The sequence below is a fragment of the Perognathus longimembris genome, chromosome 1 (assembly GCF_023159225.1).
Source record: "Perognathus longimembris pacificus isolate PPM17 chromosome 1, ASM2315922v1, whole genome shotgun sequence".
Lineage (NCBI taxonomy): Eukaryota > Metazoa > Chordata > Mammalia > Rodentia > Heteromyidae > Perognathus > Perognathus longimembris.
Window position 1 is genome coordinate 116,373,317 of NC_063161.1, and position 16,813 is coordinate 116,390,129.

Genomic DNA, 16,813 nt, shown 5'->3' on the forward strand with positions numbered 1-16,813 from the left:
TGAAAATAAGAGTCTCAAGGACTTTTCTGCCCAGGCTGGCTTTGAGTAGCAATCCTCAGATCTCAGCCTCTTAGGTAGCTAGGTTTACAGGAGTGAGCCACCAGTGCCCAGACACATGTGATTAAGTAGAACCAATGTTCCTTATAGTTAGAAAAATTTAAGAGCTCTGAGAATAGTGTCTGTGAATCAGACTATGAACAAAATTTCGGAATTAAAAATTGGCAATGGCTACCAGATGCCAGTGGCTCATGTCTGTAATCCAGCTACTCAGGAGGCTGAGATCTGAAGATCAAGGTTCAAAGCCATCCTGGACAAGAAAGTCTATGAGACCCATCTCCAATTAAATACAAAAAACCAGATGTGATGTGGCTCAGGTGGTAGACTGCTAGCCCTAGGCAAAACTGCTTAGGGGCAGCCCTCAAGGCCTGAGTTCAAACCCCATTACCTACACAGGGGGAAAAAAACTGTTTAAGAAAACATACATCCCTGGTTAGAGCATAGTTGAGCCTATGCAAGGAGACATAAATGATCATAATGCTAATACTCTTTAAGCTGAACATTGTTTGCTTTTTGGTAAACAGTCATTCACTTGGATCATGGAAGAAGGGACAATGTGAACAAAAATGAAAAATATTTCCTTTATCATCTTCAGCTTACTGTATCTAAATAGCAGTTAATTAAAAGAAATTATTTCCGTAAACCAAAATGTCTTCACTTACTTTAGAAAATAGCAAGAGTAAGTTTACTAAGTCTGATAGAAAAATTCTTTAATCAAAACAAGTTTACACATCAACACTTATGGCTTAACTAGAATAAAACTATATGTATAGAGTTCCTGCAAAACAGTAGTTCTGTTGTAAGATCTCTCAAAAGCAAAACTCAAGTTTAACCAATCCACAATTCAAAGTTTGATGTCAATGAAAACTACCCTCGGAATCAAAAGCATAATGTCACAAACATTTCTCATATAGTTTCAAAATAACAACTTAATATCCAAAGTATTTTAGATATGCTATTCTTTAATCTTAAATTTTGCGATAACATTGGTTCACTGTACTTGAGTCCATATACATAAATACCTACCTTAAGTAACTGTTTCTACCTTTTGTGATCCTTACAGGTATAAAAATTATATGCCAATTCTTCTAATATAGCCATGTTTTCAATAGGTTACTTTCCTAACATAGCACTTATATCAACCACCTAAGCATCAGGGATTGACTTTTTTCCAATTAAAAATTACTTTGACTTCCTTAATGAGTGTTATTTTTTAATCTGTAACTTATTTTCAAAAAAGAACTTTCATTTTCATTTTGCTACTATTGCTTGTCTAGAAAAAAATCTTAAATGGTTAAAATCTAAAGCCAGATTCATCCCTATATATACATACCAGTTTGTTCTCTGTCGGGAATTTTTGTGATGTCGCTGAATTCCTAGCCACAGAACTAAATTACCTTCAAAAGTTAACTTGAGTCATACAAAAAGGTATGCAGACCACATACTGCTACAAAAGCAGGGAAATGTAGACTGAGATTAAATTAACTTTTGATAAAAGGAGAGGACTTCTGATAAAAGGAGAGACTGAGTACTTATATAGAAGTAACATTTTATCCAACCATAAAAATGTTCAACTTCTACAAAACTCACACAGTGAAAAGACAGTCTAATAAATCCAAGTTTGTAAAAACTGCACAAAACCCATCATATCTGGGAAAAGAGGAAAGATTTACACAAGTAGCAGTTTAAAAATGTAACCTTGTTCTACTATCAATTACACATTAACAGACACACTAATTGAAAATATGCTACAACCATGTCTGGAAAAGCAGTTTAACATTTTCTAAGTGGACTTCCTCCCACATTTACTATATAATGTAGTTGTTAATACTGCACAAGTACAATTAGCAATAATGTTTAATTACTTTTAAACAAAGATAAAGGGATCTTCTCCCTCAAAACTTAAGTATTAAACATCAAAACCTATGCTTACAAAATTTAAAACTTTTCTGCAGTCTAAATATTTCAAATGAAGATTATTACAAACTTCTCAAATGTTCTTTATAGTCCAGGTCCAACCTAGTTATCTAGTGTCGAATCCTTCAGCAATATTTCAGTCTCTCTCTCTTCTCCAGTTGGCCTAAAGGAGGGGAAAAGGTGTGAAAACGCCTTTAAAAATCTATTAAATATGTGCATTCTATTTTTTAAATCATGAAAAGAAACCCTTGTTCAAAATTTTATTTTACTGTGTTGTGTCTTCCCAAAGTAATATACAGAGCAAGTAAAATAACAGAAAAGTGTCATGCTTCTTAATAGATCATATGTGGTATCAACATCAATAAAAACAGGTGATTATAACAGAATTCCCTTGAGAATTAAAGAAGATAATCAATTTCAAATACTTGAAAAAACTAAGATTACAGTTCTATAGCTAGTTATTTGGGTGGGATTACAGGTAAAGGCTATTAATTCTTAATATATTTTCCTCACAATTTAGTGAACTGTGAAAGGGCAATTTTTAAAAAATCAGAATAATTTTCCTTCTTTTTTGGGGGGTTAAGGGAGTTAGCCTATTGGGGGCTTGAACTCGGCCTGAGCACTCACTGTTCCTGAGCTTTTTTTGTTCAACACTAGCACTCTATTACTTGAACCACACCCTCTATTTCTGACTTTTTGGTGGTTAACTGGAGATGGGTTTCAGGGACTTTCTTGTCCATGCTGACTTTGAACTATGATCCTTAGATCTCAGTCTCCTAAGTAGCTGGAATACAGGCCTGAGCCTCCAGCACCCAGCCAGAGTAACATGGGGCTTAAACTCAGGGCCTGGGAACTGTCCCTGAGCTTTTTCACTCAAGGGTAGTGCTTTTATCACTTTGAGCCATAGTGCCACTTCCGGTATAATGATGGTTGAGTCTCATAGACTTCCCAGTCTGGGCTGGCTTTGAACCTTGATGCTCAGATCTCAGATGCATGAGTAGCTAAGATTACAGGCATGAGCCACCAGTGCCCAACTTAGAGTAATTTTCTTTAACTTGCTATCTAGCACCATTTCCTTAGCTACAAGTGGTAGATTGTATATAAACTGTTGGTATTCTTGCCTTCATTGAATTCATTGATTAAAATATAACCCTTATGGGGAAGTATATTATGTGGGTAAAACACTGGCCTGAGTGTGGTTGAGATCCTGGATTTGATCACCAGTACTGTAAGAATTTAAAATAAATGAAGCACTATGATTAAACATGTAAGGGAGAGTAACAGACGAAAGACCCAATTAAGGTATGTCCTCACTTTTTTTTACTGCTAGCCTCAAGGTTGTCCTTGTTTTCTTCATTGCTGTCTCCATTGTGCTGCAGCTGATTACTATCTTGAACATCAGATCCTCCATTGAGAGTCTTTGAACCTATAGAAAGAAGAATTCCAATGGAAAGACATTACTATACAAATGTCCTCTAGAAAGTGTTATAGCACTTGAGTTTCTAATATTAAACATGCCTTTTTTTTATACGTGAAACTGCTTAAGCAAGTCTTTTTCATTTTTTCCCCAGTTGTTATTATTAAAGAGCTGTACAAAGGGGTTACTCAGGTAATGAATATATTTCTTGGACAAAGTCACCCTTCACTTTTCCCCACATTCCCCCTCCCATCCCTGCCCGTAAGTTGCACAGTTTGTTTTTAACATGTGCACCCTTCCTCCCTTCAGTCTGTGCCCCTCCTGATGCCGTTTCAATACAGGAATACCATATTGTCTCTGGGCGCTGGTGGCTCACACCTGTAATCCTAGCTACTCAGAAGGCTGAGATTTGAGGATCAAGGTTGGAAGCCAGCCCAGGCAGGAAAATGGGTAAGACTCTTACCTCCAGTAAATCACAAAGTTAATCACAAGTGGTGCTATGGTTCAAATGGTAGAGGGCTAGCTTAGAGCAAAAGAAGCCCTTGGACAGTGCCCAAGCCCAGAGTTCAAGCCCCAGGACCAGCAACATATATGTATATATAAACAATACTCTGTATTGTCAACTCCTATCATCAGCAAAAGCCTTTGAATCGCTAAAGCTCAGTAAGGCACTGCGTGATTACACATCTTATTTATCAGTTGTTACTAAAAGGTAGACTACAAAATGGTACAATTCTTTAGTATGTTACTTATAAGACTTTTATATAAATACAGATTTTAAATGATTCAAGGACAAATTTCATAAACATTAGTGGTATTTTAGAACAAAATGTTAACATTAGTGTTCCTAACTGACATGATTTTGTTTAGTAAATAAATCATGGGAGCTTTCTTATCCATCCTTTTAAAAAAAATTTTTTTTTGGTCAGTCCTGAGGCTTAAACTCGGAGACTGGACACTGTCCCTGAGTTGTTGTTGTTTTTTTAAACAGTATCTTAAATTATCAAAGTGATGTACAGAGGGGTTACAGTTTCATACGGAAGGCAGTGAGTACATTTCTTATCCTGCTTAGCTTCTGTTTTTTGCCCAAAGCTAGCACTTTTCCATTTGAGCCACAGCGCCACTTCTGTCTTTTTCTATTTATGTGGTACACAAAGAATCAAACCCAGGGCTTCATACATGCTAGCTAAGCACTTTAACCCTAAGCCACATTCCCAGCCCCTCCATCCTATTTTTAAGGAGACCTATCATTCCCAATAAAAGTTTAAAAAAAACTTTTTAAATTTGATTTTTATCAAATGTAGCTCACAGTTAAGATACTTATTAACATGGAATTGGTGGTGCTAATATTGGTACTATGATTCCAGTTTTAGACTGCATTATAAAATGCTTAATTAGCATTGCAGATTATTTTGGACTGTGGAATAACGAGATTTGGAGGGTTACATTTTAAAGTGTGTGAGTGTGTGTGTGTATGCTGGTCCCAGGTCTTGAACTCAGGCCTGAGTGCTGGGTGCTGTCTCTGAGCTTCTGTGCTCAAGGATAGTGCTGATTGATCAGTCTCACAAAGCCCAGCACTGGTGGCTGTAAGCCTAGCTACTCAGGAGGCTGAGATCTGAGGGTTGAGGTTCAAAGCCGGCCCAAGCAAGAAAGTCCATGATACTCTTATCTCCAACTAACCACCAGAAAACTGGAAGTAGAGATGTGGTAGAGCATTAGCCTTGAGCAAAAAAGCTCAGGGACACACTCAAGCCCTGAGTTCAAGCCCCATGACTGACACCCTCCCCACCCCCAACCCCACGCCAAATCTCATGTACTTTCCTACCCAGGCCAGATTTGAACTAAGATCTTCAGATCTCAGTGTCCTGAGTAGCTAGCATTACGGGCATGAACAACTGGTGCCCAGCCACACTAAGTTTTGTAGTACTAGTAATTTTGTACACACAACAAGTTTTATACACTGACCCATCAGAAAGAAAAGATGTTTTAGCCACCTCAGCCACCCATGTGGATATTCTATGGTTGCCTGTTATTCTTGCCTGCTAAACAGGCACGCTACCGTATAAGCCATGCCTCCAGCCCCCATGACTGCATTTACATGCTACTAATGAGCAATTAAGTATAAAAAAAATTATCATTGGCACAGTGAAAAACAAGTATTCTGGATGACAAAGCACCACAGTAACATCACATCAGTGATAAACAACAGCAACAATAGCAACAGCTTATTTCCACTTTAATGCTAAATTTTGGTTACTTCTTTTGGTTGGAAGAATCAGAGGCAGTGGAGGGAGCAAACGTGGTTCTCTGGGGATGAGGAAGCATTCTGCTGAATGCCTTTTTAAACATTTTCTCCAGAGTATTAACGGTGGTTTTGCTGGGGTTTCTTGTGCAACCAACAATATCTCCTGTGCCATATTGAATGCATGTTGTTCATCAATAAGTCTATCACATTTTCACTGTCTACAGGCACTTTGTCGGCAGTATCTGCAGTATTACCATCTCCACAGTCACTATTACCTTCATTCAGAATGACTTGACTATTTCAAGGTCAATAAATGCATAATAGAGCATCATTATATAAATATTACGTTTCTTCAAAATCCACTTCTTCCAGCTTATTGGCACATGCTGAAGGTATATTCTTAAATATTTTATCAAAACCATTTTTTAAATCCATCCTCACAGTTAAAAACCTAGCTTCAAAGGCAACACATACCTGTTTGTTCCTTTTCTAGCTTTTTGTTTGGCCCTTTCTTTCCTTGGTCTTTGGTTTTATTTGCTTCCTCGTGCTGTCTTTGTTCAGCAAGAGATTTATTCAGTACTTGTGTGATGACAGAGTCTCCTTCACCAACCAAAAACATGTTCTTAAACTTGTTATACAACATTGTAGACTTTTCCATAATAACTTGGCTAACTTTGAATCGTCGTATCTGAGAAAATAATAAATATTCATGATTGTTTTTCCTAATCAGTTTATTACTTTTGAAGAAATGAGAAAACATTTTAGAAATCTATGAGTTGAAATGACTTACTTTTTTCAGTGTTGTAATCATCTCTGTGTGTTTCTGAGCTTGTTGCATTGTGACCTGAAGTGAAGCAAGTTCATCCAAGGCTTCAATGCATCTGTTCACATCCTTTAGGCAAAACATAAGTATTGTAACTGCCAGTTATCACAGTATATACACACACACACATACATACATATGTATATATATACAACACATATGCACATATACACATATGTATGTATATATACATGTATATAGTCTATTTCTGAAGTTTTATAAACTCAAAAGCAGTACAACCAGTAATCTTTTTATATGTAAGTTGCACATTTGTAAAATCATGTAAGAAAGTAATAGAAAACTATAAAGTAGCACTGTAGTTTTAAGTAAGGTTAAACACTTACAAGATTATCGATTTTGAGTGAATTTTTAATTTCAGCATGTATCCTTTGAAGTCGGGAATCCATTGATGTTTCTATAAATTTAAATATGTTAAAAACAGTAAATAGTTTTTCCAAAACCAGTATTTCTGTATAGTCTCAGCAAAACATAATGCAGAAAAGAAAATTTAGTTATCTTTACTAAGCAATTCAAAGTAAGTTACTTGCTCTTTTGACTGCATGGCAACTTGCTACATAAAAACACAAAATTCCCCTATTAGCTCCATTTCCTGAAATCTGTATCCAATAACGAACTCCCCTACTACATAATCAGTCCAAAATATAATCAGCTTTACTTTATATGTAAATTGAAGGGATTTGTATTGGCAATTACAAAAACCTGACATTAAACAAACATTAAAATACTAAGTCTCTAAATAAAGTTTCGTTTACACAAATATATTAAGGATTTGAAAAAGTGTATTTGTAGAGAAGACACACAAAATGAGACTAAGTGCAAAAACCAATAAAAATTGTGTACATAACTATAATCTTATGTATCTTAGAAAGTGAAATAACTAACCTCGTTTCTTCTCCACTTTCTTAACTTCTGGCTTCTTTCCTTCGTCTTTATTCTGCCTATCAAATGTTAACACAAATATTTCAAAACATTGGAACCCTGTGACTGTTATTACCAATACCCAAAAAAATTACTAAATGACTATCACTATGTAAATGTAAAAAAATTTCCATAAACTAGTATCCTAGACCACCGGGAACGGACTAGTTTTTGAAAATGCTAAATCAAGTTAGTCTTTTTAAAGTAAGGTAGTACTGGGGTTTGAACTCAGGGTTTTGTGTTTACTAGGCAGGTGGTCTACCACTTAAGCCATGCCTCTATATCTCTTTGCTTTTGTTATTTTGGAAATAGGGTCTCAGTCCACACTCCCACCATAACCCCTCAAGCTGGCATGAACCATACCACACTTCTGTAGCTGGGATGACAGCCACATGCCACCACACCCACTTTTTTTTTCTTTCAATATTGAGGTCTCAATTTTTTTTTGGGGGGGGGGGGGCGCAAGAGTGGTCTGGAACCTTGATCCTCCCAATCTCAGCTTCCCAGGTATCTGGGATGACATATGTGAACCACTACGCATACTCACTTACAATGAGGTTTCATTTTGCCCATGCAGGCACCTTAGACTGAGATCTTCTCTATCTCTGCCTTCTAAATTGCTAGCTTTACATGTGTTAGCCACTTGTGCCCAGAAAATATTTTAGTTACAACACCAATTAATTTTGAAGTTTTCAGAATGAAATTTTCTTTCCAGCATTGTGTTGTTAAAAGTTTTGTTTCAGGATTACTGGATAAGCAAGCTAAGAGTTGAGAAAATACCTACAAACAAAATTATTTTAAAAGAGCCAAAACTGACCAACTGAATTACTTTCCATATGCTTAAAGGACAGGTAGTTTGAGGGGTTTTGTACTTAGCTTCAATATTAACTATATAACATTAAGATTGTACTATAATTTTTTTCTAAGAAGGAAATTATTCATTTCTTTATTGTCAAAGTGATGTGCAGAGGGGTTATAGTTTCATACATAAGGTACACTGCCTTCTTGTACTTATTGTATTTTTTTTAGAGCAGGGACAGGCCAACAAATCAAATGACAGCCACTACCATTTACATACCATTTCACAAATGAAAAGGTATCATTTTTACTGTAAATCACAAAAATAACCATTTAAAATTGCAATCTTAATTTCTAATACCATGGCTTGGAGTTCAGGCCATATTATGTATGAACCAATTAAAATAGACAAGAACAAAAAATACCTAAAAATCAGGTTTTTTTAAAAAAAACTTTATTTTAAAATTTTGGTTACAGTTTCATATTGTACTTAACACGTCTACTGGTTAACCTCTCAGGATTAAAAAAAAAAACAAGAGTCTAAAGAAGTGAACAACAAAGGAATGTCAAGGAAAGAGCAGAACAGCCCATTCTTAGGGCTGAATGGCTATTCCAGTTTAATACCTAGCTTCAAAACAAAATGAATTTTTATATTTTCTAAATGAAATAATGTACAACCACCAACTTTATCTACGCTTATAACTTCCAAACACAAAGCTTCAGCTTAAGCTTGGTCAAAAAAAAAAAAAAAAAAAAACAGGAATGATGGCCAACCTTAATATGTAGTGTGTACCTTACAGGAAATTTTGTTAACAATCATAACACAGTAATAATGCCAGTAATAGTGAAGTCCTCAATTTAGAATCTGGAACATTCTTCCATCAAGGGGGGGAGGGGGAAATTCAGTCCAATGAGTCTGTCTCAAGATCTTCATCTCTGGTTTGCTTCACTTGTATTCTCTTTTCAGTTACTGGATTAATGCTTTGAGCCCAAAATGAGATATATTTTTTATTACTGTAGATTACATGTTGTTTGGCTGGGAATACAATACAATAAACTTTATTTTGCATAATGCATTTCACACAAGACGCATCTGAAATGCTTTACAGAGCAAAACTGTCCAAGTACAAAGTTTTGTAATAACAGGAGAAGGAAAGAAAACACAAATATTAGAATTCGAGAAAGTCACATTGGAGGACATTCAAAAGAAACTGAAATACATAAAGAAAACTGAGATAAGGAAGATTGGGCTAGATTTACTAAGTAACTAATTTTCGGAGCACAATGAAGTTAAGAGCAACAAACAGTCCAACAGCTTTTCAGGGGGAAAGATAGAAAGGGATAGGTAACAAAAAACTAATACAAGTAAGTGGTCCAAATCTAACATTATTGGGAGTAACATTTCTGATCTTTAATTTTCAATTACTCCCTCAAGTAGCTAAAACTGCTTATATATCCTCCAAACAACTAGGAAGCAGTCAGTGTACTTGGTTTTTGGCATAGGGATACATTATATAAAGAAAAACAGAAAATGATTATTAGAGCTTCACTGCTCATCATATTATCTCAGTGTGATTTAGAGCATGTTTTTTAAATTACCTCCACTAAAAAAAAAAAAGTAAAGTTTCATCAGAGTGGAAGACACTTCACAGGGGAAGAGAAGTATTTTAGAGAAAGAACTCAGAAATGACAGCATAAAGGTAACTAAGAAAACAAATGTAATAAAAAGATACGAAGTCTAATCATTTTCATTGCTATCACTTTTCTATTAAATTATATAATAAAGGGGAAAGAAATTTCCCACGGTAAGTATATACTATTCTCCAAGTATCAAAACAAGGGGGGAAAAGTGAGCTGGATTTATATTGTACACATCAAAAGCAAACCTTATAAAGTACTTTCTGATTCACTTTTTACTGACTTTCTGGGCTTCCAGCTGTGCTTTTGTTGTTTTTGCTGGTCTTTAGGGGTAGGCTTGCTGGTGTTATGAACAAACCAACAACAAAAAAACCAAAAACAGTATTTCCTGCCTCTTTTCTCCACCAACATTATTATCACCACTCTTTCTATTTACAGTGTTTTGTAGAAACAGCAGAGGATGAGGTACATTTTCTGAAAACCACTGAGTTAAAAACTATACTTCAAATTAAAAAATAGTTCACTGCCTCAGTGACTTTCATCCTCAGAAAATAATGAAGCCTCAAATATCATCATGTATGTAAGCTTTTTCTAACATGAGAAAAGTGACTTTAAAAGGCTTCAAAAAACTCTGGAAAATGAAAAGTCTTACTATTTAAAAACTTTCATGCTAGCCTTAAGAAAGAACACAAATTTTAGAAAATAAAAAAATACTTACTGCTCGGTTTCCATTTGTTCCTCCTGCTTGCGTTTTCGATCTGCTGCTTCTTTCTCATGTTGGCCTTTCAGCAGATTCCTCCTGTGAGCAGTCTGAAAGTTTCTTCCACCCTTTCTCTTCTGTTTTATTTGAGAATTAGGACTTGGTTAAGTATTGAATCAGTGACTAGTAGCATTAGTTAAAACGGGGGGGGGGGGGGGGAGTAATTTTAAGGGAGAAATACTTTCATGACTGTGAAAGCAAATAGTCAACTTCTTGCCCAGTCATATATGTGAAGCCTTTGAGTACAGCAGACTATCTGACTCAGTGCAGTGCTTTTAATTGCAATAAACATACTACGCAAAGTTTTTTGGTTTCTCAAATATTAAGAAATGAGACAAAAATCAGAAAGGTATGGGGATGATACAATAGGGGGCTAAATGGTCCAGGTGACTCGAATGAGCATTGCCCACATAAAATGGACATGTTAAATTGAAACCCTGTTGCACAACTATTTGTGGGTACATATATGTGTGTGTGAGACCTGGAGCTATATATTGAAGGCTAAGCACAAAAGTGGGTTGTTGTTTTTTTTGTTTTTACACAAAAGGACATGTAACTTTTGTTGGTGGTCATGAGGTTTGAACTCAGGGCCTGGGCACTGTCCTTGAGCTTTTTCACTCAAGGCTAGTGCTGAACCACTTAGAGCCAGAACTCTTACTTCTGGTTTTCTGCTGGTTAACTAGAGAGAAGCGTCTCATAGACTTTCTTGCCCAGGGTGGCTTTGAACCTCCATCCCTAGATCTCAGCCTCCTGAATGGCTAGATTACAGGCATGAGCCACTGGCACCCAGCTGACTCATAGCTGAATGGCATCCAAATAGTTACACATCATTGATATAACAGGAATGAAGAGAAGGATTTATTTGGGGTAAATTTTTTAAATCTGGGAGCTTGAGGCTGGAAATATGGCCCAGTAGTAAGACTGCTTGCCTTGCATATATGAAGCCCTAGGTTCGAATCCTCACCACCACATATTTAGAAAAACCCAAAAGTAGCTCTGTGCCTCAAGTGGTAGAGTGCTAGCCTTGAGCAAAAAGAAGCCAGGGACAGTACTCAGGCCTTGAACTCAAGCCCTAGGACTGCCCCCGACCCCCAAATCCGGGAGCTTGAGGCATAGCTATCAAATGCAAGGCCAGGAGTTCAAAACCAATACAAAATAAAACAGAAGTGGACATAAATATGCCTTTTAACCTTTGTTGTCTTGGTCACAGCCAACTTGACTTAGCTCAATGTTTTAAAATAAACTTATCGGAAGATTTCCAAGTCATAATTGTAGATGGGTAAGTTAAATTTAGAATCAAATATAAAGGAAGTTTAAAGTATTTTCAAATATTTATTAGAAGTCTATTCAGAAATAAAGAAATCCAGATTAACTCTCACAAAAATATTAAAAGATTCTAAGTAAGGGTTAAGAACTGCATCAGAAACCCAAAAATAAAACAATTTTATATGATATGTAAACATTCTACCTTTTCACCTTCTTGATCATCTCCTTCTTCTTCAGAATCAGACGTTGAAGTAACGCCTGTTTTAGCTAAATTTTTCCTTTTTGATTCAACTTCTTTCTTTCCTTCCTTTTTGTCTGGTTCTTTTCTTGGTTTATCTTCTTCCTTCTGTCCCTCTTCATCCTTTTTAAGCTGCTTCTTAGGTGGTTTTTCCTCTTGTCCCTTTTTCTTACTTTTGTCTTCCTCAGGGACTCTATTTTTAAGTAAGTCCAACAATGAAAAATGAGCTCATATGTGTCATGATTTGTCATTCATCTAAAGTCTAGTCATGAATTATTTCAGATTAAGAATGGTTTACAGCAATACTGTTATCAAACACTTTCATGTAAAATGGTGTCTTACTATATCGTAATAGGATTCTGCAACAGGTACAAGTTAAAACATTCAAAATTACAGCAGCACTAGGGTTGATAGAAACGGATATCTCCACTTTCCAGGTTTTTTTGAATGTGATTCATTTGTTTAAAAAAGTATTATTAGGGGCTGGGAATATGGCCTAGTGGCAACAGTGCTTGCCTCGCATACATGAAGCCCTGGGTTCAATTCCCCAGCACCATATATATAAAAAATTGCCAGAAGTGGCGCTGTGGCTCAAGTGGCAGAGTGCTAGCCTTGAGCAAAAAGAAGCCAGGGACAGTGCTCAGGCCCTGAGTCCAAGCCCCAGGACTGGCAAAAAAAAAAAAAAAAAAGGTAGTATTAGCCATATGCACCAATGAACTGTTTCTAACCCTGGGATGTACAGCAGTATGTTAAATGTTCTTGTGGTGCTGAGAATTGAAACTAGGGCCTTGTGTGTGCTAGGCATATGTGCTTCCACAGAGATTCATCCCTAGCTCCACTTTATGAAGTTATATTCTACATATTTGTACAAGTGAGTATTGCTTTAAAAACTGGGAAAAAGTAAAATTGTATAAGGGAAATCAAATTCAGCCATCCTGAAATTCAAAGAAATATTCTTGGTTTTAGTTTTCATTTAGGTACTAGAACTTGAACTCAGGGCCTCACGTTGGCTAGGTACTCTTAACGTTTGAGCAACACCTTCAGCCCTCAAAGAAGTAGTCTTAAGCAGATAATGGTAAATATATGGCCAACTAGTTTAAGCATAGTATCTAACAGTGGTGGGCGAAGTAGTATCCAAGTATTCTATGAGCACTAGATTTCATAAACACTACACAAAATCAAATTACTGACTTGCTTTAGTATCCAATTACTGCTCACTAATGTTTATGCAAATTTGAACAGCAGATATAGGCTTTAGGAACATCAAATGAACTATATGCTAACTTATCTGTGGCATTTATGTACAATTTAGGGTAGCTCATTTATATACATTTCAACTTAATGCCTTTTTATTTACTGTCCATGGAATTTTAATGATATTTCCACAAATTATACAATTAAACCCATGAATTTAAGAGCTGTAAGGGACCTCCTATCATTCAGTCCAGTTGCTTCCACACTTGAAAAATTAGAAAATGAAGTTGCAAAAATTGTATAAGCCAGTATCTCAATTCCAAACCTACTGACCTTGAATGTACTTGGTATTACATCTGGTGGGTGCTAGGAACCAAACCCAGGGGCACCTCATTTTTACTAGACAAGCACTCCATCATTGGACTAGGTAACTGTTTTTTCAAGCATAAATCTAAGCCAGGAGACAGTAACTCTGATCTGGTATTCTGTAATCTCAACTACTGTAACTGTCCTAACTAATGTAATCCTATTCTGGAGGCTGGGACCTGAGGATTATGTTTGAATCTAGCCCAGACAGGTAAAGTCTGATTCTTATCTCCAATTAAAACCTCCACTTCCTTCCCTCCAAAAAGCTGGAAACTGAACTGTGGCTCCAGTAGTGGAGTGCTAGCCTTGAGCTCAAAAGATGCGAAAGAGTGTCCAGGCCCTGAGTTCAGGCCCAAAGATCCCCCCTGCTCCAAAGCATAAATCTAGATATGGAAAAAACCTTTAAAATTAAAATGCCTATACACTGAAATATGCAGTGTTTTAAAAGTCTATCTCTCAAAAATCTGAAACTAGAGAATAGCTCATTGTTACAGAATATGTTTCAACGAGTATGAGATGACCCTGGAGTTTAATCTTTAGGACCACCAAAAAAAGGGATGAAGCTAAGTGTGGTGGTAGGTTGTAGTACCAGATAGTCCAGAAGTTGAGGCAGGATCACTTATGCCCAGGAGAATTCTCATCAATACATTATCAACTGCTTTTCCAAATGATCCTTCTTGCCAAACCTCTGAATTACAGACTCATGAAAATTTCTTTGCACTACCTTCAAGTGATATTAATAAATAAAAATTAATTTGATTATGTCAATTTAAAAATACAAAAACCACTCCAAAGACCTCCATGGCACCAGGATCCAGTGGCTCACATCAGGAGGCTGAAATCTGAAAATTATGGTTTGAAATAAGGTGAGAAGGAAAGCCCATGACACTATCTCCAACTAAGCACCAATAAAGCCAGAAGTGGAGCCGTGGCAAGTGGTGGAGCACTAGCCTTGAGCAAATAAGCCCAGAGAAAGCACTCAGGCCCAGAGTTATTATAAGCCCTAGGAACCACGCCCCCCCAACACACTCAATGATCTCAATGGCTTACAACCAATATTTCTCACTTTCTGATTTCAGTTTTTGATTCTATTCAGCACCCAAATTTACAATCAACAGTAACTATGGCCAACATCCAGCCTACATATACAAGACAATGTTGTGAGCTACTGGATTCTAGGGTTATCTACAGTCTAAACAAAACCAAACCTCACTAATATTAAGGGCCTGTAATCTTCAGCTACTTGAGAGGTTGTGACAATATTGTGATTTGAGGCCACCCCGAGTAAAAATTAGAGAAACCCTATCTTAAAAGTAAGGAGGACCTAGCTACTCAAAAGGCAAAGATCTAAAGATTGCAGTTCGAAGCCAATCTGGGCAGAAAAGTCTGATAGACTCGGATTTCCATTTAACTACTAAAAAAAGCCAGAAGTAGAGCTGTGGCTCAACGAGTGCCGGCCTTGAATGAAAAAGCTAAAGGCAGCAGAACCCAAGTCTCAGTTCAAGTGGCAGTATTGGTACAAAAATCTTGTTACATTTAAAACAAAATTTATCCCAGGGCTGGGAATATGGCCTAGTGGCAAGAGTGCTTGCCTCCTATACATGAAGCCCTGGGTTCGATTCGTCAGCACCACATATATAGAAAACAGCCAGAAGTAGCGCTGTGGCTCAAGTGGCAGAGTGCTAGCCTTGAGCAAAAAGAAGCTAGGGACAGTGCTCAGACCGAGTTCAAGGCCCAGGACTGGCAAAAAAAAAAAAAAAAGTTATTCCTATATTCCAAGCTGAGACAAAAATAAGACCTATCTCAGAAAAATATTATAAGCAAAAGCCCTGGGGCTCAAATGGAAAAGTATAAGGCTAGCAGGAGGAGGCACTGAGTTGAAACTCCAGTAACAAAACACCCCACTCTCAAAACTAATAAGCAGGATCAAAAAGTCTAAAATGTGTCACTCACTGTGGACCTCGTAATTTGGAAATCCTAATTCAATTTCTTTTATGCTGGTTATTGAACCCAGGTCCTCATGCAAGTGGAGCAGATGTTCAACTAACTACCTCCTGGCTCCTTTACAAATATATTATTCCATGAGTAAAACCAGACTTGAAATGTATTCATTCAACTCATGGCTTGGTATGAGGATTAAAATTAGAATACATACTGATAGATTGTATTAAAAAAAAAAAAAGAATGAGTTAAAGAATAGTTTCTTTTTAAGATCCTAAATGATGTAAGAATTTTCAAATTCAGTTGAGTCAGTTTAGATCAAAGGTACAAATGTCAGATTTAATTCAAAATGAGCTGGCTTAATTCTTCAGGGTTCCTAAGGGATGATTTCTCAGGAAAACCTATAAATTCAAAGCACCTATAATTAAAGCACAAAAAGTTAAGCACATCTGAGAAAATCTTACAAATGACACCACTGTCAAGGAAGCTGACAAAAAAACACACAGAATAAAGTCCTGTACTACCAAAAATGACACCAATTTGTATCAAGAGAAAGTAAGTTCTCAATAAGAACACTGTTCAGTTTGTATCCAGAGAAAATGAGCTCTAAATAGGAACATTGGGTCCCAAATTCATACAGTCTGAAAGCTGGCCAAGAAAACGACTCAGTGGATAAGAAGGATAGTGTTTTCCTATGACATGTCAGATGCAACTCTAGATGGTAGCAAAAAAGCAGAGCACTTCCACGTAATCAGCAAAAGCCATGGAGACAAGGCCCATGAAGCATACTCTCAAGGAAAAACAAAATTCAACAGGAAATGCTCCTCGTATCTAAAATAGGAAGATCTCACAATATAGTCCCAGAATTTCAGATTTCCTTACAGAACAGTGACTACAAATAAATTTACCTACAATTTCACTGCAGTCATCAAACCACATTGCATTTTTGTACCACTTTTTTTAATTAGCAAGTAAAAACTATTTATGGCATTTGTTGTTCATACATACATTGTGGAATGGCTAAAATCAAGCTGTGCATTGTCTGCATCACCGAGATACTTCATTTTTTTTTGTGTGGTGAGAAATCCTTAAAATCTATTCTACCTCCCCTTTTCAATTACAAAACACATTGTTATAATGTTTTTGTGGTGAGAACCCTTAATCTCCATTCACTTTGTAATTTACAGGTTTGTGCTGGTGCTCCCAGTTTATTT

At 36.5% G+C, this 16,813-nt stretch overlaps 1 protein-coding gene across 4 annotated transcripts in view; it reads right to left on the reverse strand.

Annotated features, from left to right (window-relative positions):
* Positions 1-752: 752 nt before the first annotated feature.
* Psip1 (PC4 and SFRS1 interacting protein 1) overlaps positions 753-16,813 on the reverse strand; it is a 46,354-nt gene continuing 30,293 nt past the window's right edge. The window contains exons 9-16 of one of the 4 annotated variants that reach the window (XM_048352192.1): positions 12,063-12,291; positions 10,553-10,671; positions 7,363-7,418; positions 6,804-6,874; positions 6,427-6,528; positions 6,111-6,324; positions 3,289-3,400; positions 753-2,137 (exon numbers count right to left, since the gene is read on the reverse strand). In XM_048352192.1, coding sequence (XP_048208149.1) covers positions 2,077-2,137; positions 3,289-3,400; positions 6,111-6,324; positions 6,427-6,528; positions 6,804-6,874; positions 7,363-7,418; positions 10,553-10,671; positions 12,063-12,291 — 964 coding nt within the window. In that variant the 3' untranslated portion in view covers positions 753-2,076. Of the gene's footprint in view, positions 2,138-3,288; positions 3,401-6,110; positions 6,325-6,426; positions 6,529-6,803; positions 6,875-7,362; positions 7,419-8,641; positions 9,313-10,552; positions 10,672-12,062; positions 12,292-16,813 lie in introns of those variants that run through there. The other 3 variants (XM_048352216.1, XM_048352365.1, XM_048352285.1) reach the window with 3 other exon arrangements.